The sequence below is a fragment of the Mastomys coucha genome, unplaced genomic scaffold (assembly GCF_008632895.1).
Source record: "Mastomys coucha isolate ucsf_1 unplaced genomic scaffold, UCSF_Mcou_1 pScaffold9, whole genome shotgun sequence".
In the NCBI taxonomy this organism is placed as follows: domain Eukaryota; kingdom Metazoa; phylum Chordata; class Mammalia; order Rodentia; family Muridae; genus Mastomys; species Mastomys coucha.
This window is the reverse complement of record NW_022196915.1, coordinates 27367170-27375338: the sequence shown is the minus strand read 5'-3', so window position 1 is coordinate 27375338 and position 8169 is coordinate 27367170. Positions and strand designations below refer to the sequence as shown.

Genomic DNA, 8169 nt, shown 5'->3' with positions numbered 1-8169 from the left:
TTTTATTTTATTTTGTATTTTTATTAGCTATTGTCTTTATTTACATGTAAATTTCTCCTTTCCCAGTTTCCCCTCCAAAAAACAAACAAACTAACAAAAACAACAAGAACAAACCCCTGTTGCCTTCCCCCTCCCCATGTCTGCCACCCCACCCTCTCCCACTTCTTGGTCCTGGCATTCCCCTACACTGGGGCACAGAACCTTCACAGGGCCGAGGTCCTCTCCTCCTATTAATGATCGAATTTGCAATCCTCCACTATACACACACTGCCAGAACAATCAGACCCACCATGTGCAGTCCTTGGTTGGTGGTTGAGACCCTGGGAGCTCTGAGGGTACTAGTTAGTTCATATTGTTGTTCGTCCTAAGGGGCTGCAAACCCCTCAGCTCCATAGGTCCTTTCTCTAATTCCTTCACTGGGGACCCTGTACTCAGTTCAATGGATGGCTGTGAGCCTCTACATCTGTGTCAGTCAGGTACTGTCAGAGCCTCTCAGGAGATAGCTATATTTAGGCTGGCTCCTCCTTCCTTCAGTCTCTGCTCCATAGTTAATCTCTGCAACTCCTTCCATGGGTATTTGGTTCCTCCTTTTAAAAAGGAATGAAATGTCTACCTTTTGGTCTTCCTTCTTCTTGAGTTTCTTGTGGTTTGTGGGTTGTTCCTGCCACCAGGTTTTTGACAGGTCTTTGGAATGACTAAGTTTTCTGCTTCTCCTACAGCAAAAAGTTGTGAACACACAGTGTGGCTATGATGTCAGGATTCAGGTAAGAATACCAACACACAGCCCTAAAGGATCGGGGGACTGTTTCTCAGGCTTTAGTTTTGTACACGAACCTTCTGCTTTAGCACAGGGCAGATTGGACTGAAGAAACAGGAAGATTTGATTAGAAGGTGCCATCTAAGCCAGAAGTGAGCTGACTCTGGGTGGACTGCTGTGCATGTGTGCACATGCATATACATGTGCACTCACACATAGGCACACAGGCACACTAGATTTAAAGCCCTGTGATATAATATCACTAAACTTGACACTACTTTAAAGGTAGTATGGAATTGGGAACAGCTGTCTAAGCGTTATCTGTTGTTCTGCAGTGAGGATAAAGCTTATGGGATCTGTGACTTGCTTACATGGAGGGAGTAGCAAGATGGAGATGCCAGGACTAGGGTAGGGCTCAGAATCCATGGCTTCTTTCAAACCATAGTGAGTGAGGGCTTGGTGTGAGAAGGTGATGTGGTTGGCTACAGTTGTGAAAGGGAGAATGTCAGGGAATGTAGAAATGCCCTTTAGCCATGGACACTAGGACAGTCTGTCTTCCCTTGACTTTAGATCACAGGATCAGGCTACGTGTGTTGCATGTTTTATCTCTCAGAAGCTGAAACCTCGTCAGTTCCCAGTGAAGGCAGAGCCGTCATGACTGGGATTACTGCCCTTATTAAAAGGGCCAAGATGGCCTAGAGAGATGGCTCAGATATAAAGAGCACTTGTTGCTCTTAGAGAGGACCCAGGTTTGGTTCCCAGCACTTATGCAGTGCCTCACAGTTGTCAATCACTCTGGTTCCAGAGGACGGATGTCTGCTACCTTCTGGTCTCTATGGGAACTGCATATGAAGGATGCGAAAACATAGGCAGAATGCTTACACACATAAAATAAAGAAATAAAGAAAAAGGTCCCAGGAGCTTTTTTCCTCTTCTAGCATATGAGAGAGAATTCAGCAGCAAGACACTGTTTAACCAGAATGCAGCAGCAGACACTGAATCTACCAGTGCCTTGGTGTTAGGCTTAAGCCTCTGTAGTGGTGAGAAAGAAATTTCTGCCGCGTCAGGCCACTATGGTACTTTGTTGTAGCGTCTCAAAAGACCAGAGAGATGCATCTGTATGAAACCTAGCTGTCCTGTTAAGAATTTCATTGCTACTTAGGGCAGCCATAACAAAATGTAGAGATTGGCAGGCTTACACGACACTTATTTTGTCACAATTCTGGAACTTAGAAATTCAAGTTCAAGCTGTCAGCTGAGTTGAGTCCTTCTGAGGCTGCTTAGGAAGGATCTGTTCCAGGCCTGTCTACCAGGCTTGGATATCTCCCCTCCTCACATGACTTCCTTCTGTTTGTACCCCAGTCCTAGTCTATCCTTGTATGGACAGAGGTCAGCTGACCAGACCTCATCTTCTTGGTAGCCTCATTTAAGCTTAGCTCTGTAAAGACCCGTCTTCAAATACAGTCACAACCTGAGGTTGTGCGGGAGCATGATGGCACAGTGCATCCCATAATACCTCTAATGTGAATTGACGTTTCATCCCATTTGACATGGAGGAAGATGATGGGGAGGAAACAGGGGCTGATTGCCATTTATGAGGTAGAAAGAGTGGGGTGTGTACTGGGACAGCGCCTCCACACACTGACAGATTTCCCAGGGGGATTGGCAGAGAAGGCGCTGCCTGACTGTCTCCCAGAGCCAAGCTTACTAGTAGGAGACAGAACCTAAAGAGCCACTGCCCTTTCTTCTTCCACCTTCTGTGGAAGCATGGGAGAAAACATGGGATCCCCTTCCCCCTTTACCTTGAGAGACACATATTTTTTCCTCGAGGCTGCAGATTACCTCGCATCTCCAGGTGTGGAGATTCAGAGTGAATTCATCTTTGGCTTTGAAAGCCTTTAGTTAGATAGGCAGGATGGCTACTTGCCCTGGGAGGGCCCAGACTGAATCTGGAGTGTTTCCCAGGCATGATTTCTCCTGTGGTCTTCATTCAGCTTTCTCAGACCATCATCCATATGCTGTGCTTTGTCCTGCCCCATACAAGGCTAGGCTGTATGGGGCAGGGCAGGGACTGCATGTGCTCAGGCTGAGGCCACTATGCTGTTTCTCTGCAGTTGAAGAGCAAGTGGGATGAGTTCATCTTCACAAAAGGATGCATTCAGGCTCTGGAAGGCTGGCTGCCCAGGAACATCTACATTGTGGCTGGTGTCTTCATTGCCATCTCACTGCTGCAGGTATGTCCCAGAATTCAAACACTGGGCCCTTAACACATGGTATGCTGTAAAGGAATCTGGCCTAGGAAATAGAATGTCCAAGATCAGGTGCATATACCTCTCTCTCTCTCTCTCTCTCTCTCTCTCTCTGTGTGTGTGTGTGTGTGTGTGTGTGTACATATACATATACATGAGGTAGCAAGAGTGGAATGTGTACTGGGACAGGCATCTTCACATGCACACATGAACGCACACAGTGTGGTGACAGCACCAGTACATGTGTGTTGTTGGAGGCTGTGCCCAGGATGGGTTATGGCTCCTTTGTCCCCACAGTCTGCTACCTGAAGGGAGATCCTTTAAGGGCAGACACATGGGATAGCTGTGTCCCTCTTTTTAGGGCCCACATCTTTATATAGTATTGCCTGTGTAGTGGTCAGGAGTTAGAGTGCATGACCAGGAACTGGCCTACTTTGAAGTCCCCCCTTTTTGGTAGATGGAAGTAGCAGGAATTAAGGAGGTATCAGGAACTCGATAGAGTGGGAAGTGACTCTTTCTAGCTGGGGCAGTTATCCCAGAACTTCCTTGTCCCTCTCCCCTGGCTGGGCTTCCAGGAGTCTTTCCTCACCACAGACGCTCCCCTGGCCCTCTGCCTGGCCTAGGGGTGATTGGAGTGACTGGTGCCCACAGGAAAATCTAGAAAAAGTCAAGAGTCCAGTTATATCAGGGAAACTGTTAGTTTTCTTAGGGCTTCCTTTGAGCATCTTCTGGGACAGTTAAGGCTGCACTTACATGGAGAATACATGTTAGGCAGCTCTGCCTTAAAGAGGTGGATCTGGTTGTAGCCACACCATATTTCTTTATTCACTCTGTCATTATATTGAATGACTACAGAACACTAGAGAAAAGCTTGTGGAAAATGAAACAAAAATTTTATTTGTGAAGTGAGACTGGGTTCAGTTATGAAACATAGAGCTTAAGGGGTGAGGGCCACAAACCAGCACACTTCCAAAGGTTACCAAGTTTATGGTTGTCTATGTAGATAAAAAAGCCACACCCTTCCCTCACGACATTCCTGTCTCCTAAGATCAGGATATGTCTGCAGATTATCAGGGTCATGGCTGTGAATTATTCTCTTGGGAATTGGGCCGACAGGGTGACTGATTCTGAATAGTTGGTGTTATTTTACAGTTTGACCTAGAGCTCAAGCTCAACTATGTGGGTCCCTCCTGGTATGTGGCATTTTTACTCCCTGGGGGCAGAGCGAGCATCTGTTTCAGTCTGTGATGCCAGTTCTGACCTCTCTTCCATGGTTGAGGGATGCAACAGCTTACCCCAGGGTTCATTTTCCGTGGGGTGGGTCATCTTTGCCACTTGCTCAAGCTTTGCTCTCATCTTGCCCTTGACTTGGTACGGGAAGGGAGAGAGTCCACGGAGGCAGTCTCCACCAGCTCACCTCTGCTCCCTGCCTTCATTTTGAACTGTTGATCTTTGGCTTTGGTTTCAGATCTTTGGCATCTTCCTGGCGAGGACCCTGATCTCAGACATCGAGGCAGTGAAGGCAGGTCATCACTTCTGAGAAGCAGATGCAGCAAATGGAGTTGAGCCACATGTAGAGGTCAAGCCTTTCACTGTCCAGCAGCAGCAGAAGTTGACATTAGCCACCCACAACCAGACCCCAGTCTTCGGCATCAGCGTGATATGACCTCTCAGTTTCTTCTTGCTGGTGCTGAAGACCAAGGCCCCTTCTCATCTGCCCACACTTGACATGGCATCTCTGAAGGGGTTTGCCCAGAGACAGAGAATGTGTTTTTATGTGGAGTAGTAACTCTGAGGACAGATGGCCTTTATGGAGCCCAAGAACATCTGCAGGCCCCTACTTCCTCAGTAAGGCTTAGGTACATGCTCAACTATTATCTTCTGTGGGTGTAGCATCAGTCTGGGACCAGCATTGAGAACAAGGCTTCTGGCTCCATCGGATCAAGAAGGATGGGGAGGGATAAGTGGTCCAGTGGGCCCCTTATGCCAACAGGGTTCATAGTGGTGCAAACATGCCAGGGGTTTGCAGAATCCTCAGCCATGTCCAAGTGAAGTATGCCTGAGCCAGCCATAACCAGTCTTGGGGAGCACATCACCACTGCCTTCCAAGCCTACACTGCTCTCCCAGGGTGGAACAGCCTTGTTTCTCCATAGCATTAAGCCCTGCTGAGGGCCGGCTCTCCTGTTCTTATAGTGTGTAAATAGTTTATTTATAGGGGTAAGAGTGTTCCTTCACCATGTTTTCATGGCCTCTTCTGTCTGGCATTCTTTTCTCAGCAGCCTTACCCAGTGTCTGGGACCAAGCTGTGCTTTTCAGTTCCCCGAGCGACTCAAGAACCAGCTGTGACAGCTTCTCCCTCTGGTTCACATTCCCTCCATGCACTCCTGCTTGGCTTCACTGTCTTCTGGTCTTGGTGCTACTGAAATGGCCACCAGAACTTGAATCCTGATTGACCCTTTCTCCCTCCCCAATGCCCTCCAGGGAGCCCCAGTTCCTGATTGCTAGCTGGAAACTGGGTTCTTCTCACGACCACATACAGCTAGTGGCCCAAAGTGTGCTGTCCCTGGAGGGCAGTGCTCCTGCAGCCAGGCCCCAGCAAGCACAGACAGCAGGTGCTGTGTGGAAGCTCAGCGCATCTAACTTCCATGGTGACTCCCCCAACCACATGCCGAGTTCACTGTCAGCACTGTTCTGAGGCTGCTCTTGAAAATGATGTCTGTCTTACGTACTGGATACTCTGAGGCATGCTGGTGTCTGTCCACCTTGGGCTGGGCTACTCTCTAATGCTTCTTTATAACTTGTATCTGTCCTTACCGTTCAGGGATTGAGTGCTACCTTCAGTTACTTACCGAAGTGTACATTCTAGTGTGGTGTATACTGGTGATACTGGTGGGTGTGTGTTCATGATGATGATGATGATGTTATAATTTTTTAAATAATTCTCTATAGACTAGAGGAAGAAGAATGCTTGTGTTTTTAGGAAGTGTGAAGCTTCTCTTTGACCTGCCAAACTCTTTTATGGAATATATCTTTATATTAATGCTGTTGTTTGGGTCTTTTTTTTTCTTTCTGGTTTGGAATCACTATTAAAAAAAAAAAACATTAAGCATTTTGGTGCTAAATTGAGCCCCTGAGTCAGGTGTGACTGGGTGGTCTAGGAACCTGGTGGTTAAGGCCAGCCATCGTTTGCACATCCTCACAGATTCCATGTATCCTTCACATGCCCCTGCTGTTGTGACTAGGTGGCTTACAGCTTTGCTATTCTTGGCTATAAGCATCAGCTGGGTAACTTTCCTCTCCAGGACTCAAGGAAGGATTATTCTCAATTTCAGTCTAGCCTTGGCAATACTGCCAATCCAGGCAAAAAGTCCATGGTTCCAGACAGGACACTGTTGCATGCACAGGCTGCTGGTGATCTGTTGTAGGTGGTGGGGTGGATGGTGATTTTCCCTGCCGGAGTCCATGCTGAGTAGGCAGGCACTCCCTGCTGGCACGTTGACACCAGCAGCTTCAGGCAGCTCTTACTGTTCATGGGGACTTACAAACTGGCCCATTTGGAGTCTTGCCCTGTGACACACATCCCTGTTTAGGATGAAGTCTATTCATGGCTTCCAGGGTTGGCTTTGTTTCCCAGTTTTTAAAACAAGGCCACTTCAGTGGTCTCTTCTGGCTAAGTGAGCAGAAGTGGATGATCAGAGGAACAGTGTCTGGAACATTTTCTGGCCTACCCTGAGCGCCCATTCTGTCTGTCTTTAAGGGCTGAGGAGTCAGCGTGTGATCCCTGCACATCCTGTTCTCCCACTTGAGGCTCCGAAGCTCTTGTCCTGTCCAACTCTGCTTGGGACTCTGCCAGCCTTTTCCCAGGCAGTTTCTGACTTGGGTCACTGGGGCTTCCTCTCTCCCACCCTCCATTCTTTACATGGCCAATTGTTAAACCCTCTTGGCCACGACGGCACCTAACATTGAACTACCCTCTTAAACATCCCTGGTTCTAAGGTGCAGCTGCACTACTTCAGACTATCCTATGTGTCCTCATGCCTTGGTTGATCCTGCCCTGTCCAGCAGGTCTGCAAGTCCGCTAAGGGTAGAGCCCTGAGCCAGGCAGAAAAACTATGTACATTGTTGCCCAAGAAGCCAGGCACAGTGTTCCTACGTAACTAACATGACAGATTGTTAAACACAAAATCTTCCAGGAATGGAGGAAGTGCTCAGGCTACATAAGTTAATAAACTCACCCGGTTCACAGAGCAGTTCCGAGAATGCCATGTTCATGACCAAAACACAAGTCTCAGAGAACTATAACTCCCAGCCACCCTTGCATCCCTTCAGTGAAGCTTCTGCCCAATGAGGAGCCCAGGTATAGCCCCATTCCCTGAGGGTATTCTAAGAAGCGCTGGGACTATGGCGGGCCTGCAGCCATTTGGCAAAGGTGGATTGTAGATTCTCTTCTGTAGCTGGATTGGATACATGATAGGAAACTTACCCACAATGAGTAGGGGTACTGCCCTGGCTAGCAGCTCTCTGGCAGTGGGCAGTGGGTTTATTTTTCTAAGACCCAAGTTCAGGTAGTACTGTGTTCAGTCAACAAACTGCTCTCTGCTCTGTGTGAAGTACTTGTTTTCCCAAAGCACAGTTGTTGGGAAAGGCCAGAGTTGGCAGTCACATGTAAGCTTTTGGATGGGTTTCCTATACGGAAGAGTGCAGGATTAGACACTTTGGAGGCCTCTGAGGCAGCATGTGGGCTGCTACTGTTAGAGGGCTCCTCTATAGAGGGAGGAAGCCCCAGTCTCTGCACGAGGGACTGCTTGATTGCTTCCTGGCTCATAGCTTTGGACACGAAAGACTTGGTTAGGGTTCCTGGGCTCTGACAGGTGCTGGGTAAAGAGTGTGAGTGACCTTCGCTGGGCCTTTGTTCCACTGTTATGTTTCTCTGTGTCCTTGAGAATCATGGGCACCACTTTGTTAGCCTAGAACTTTGGGAATAGCCTACTGCCCCACCGTGGTCTTAGTTGAGGTGCTTGTGTTGAATACCCAGGGTAGGTGGCGGTGGCAAGCCTTCTGAGCTGAGTTGATTTATGTAGTGTGTAGAAGTGCCCTTCATTCTCAAAGCCGCGTAGAAGGGGATCTCCCTTTGGTCAGTTACTTTTGGTGTCTCCAAGGAC

General features: G+C 48.2%; 1 protein-coding gene across 1 annotated transcript in view; it reads left to right on the top strand.

Moving 5' to 3' along the window:
* The window catches only part of Tspan14 (tetraspanin 14), a 56452-nt gene extending 50401 nt beyond the window's left edge, over positions 1-6051 (top strand). Inside the window, exons 7-9 of the mRNA XM_031362836.1 lie at positions 720-764; positions 2872-2991; positions 4475-6051. Of these exons, the coding sequence (XP_031218696.1) occupies positions 720-764; positions 2872-2991; positions 4475-4546 (237 nt within the window). The 3' untranslated portion in view covers positions 4547-6051. The remainder of the gene's footprint in view (positions 1-719; positions 765-2871; positions 2992-4474) is intronic.
* Positions 6052-8169: the final 2118 nt, after the last annotated feature.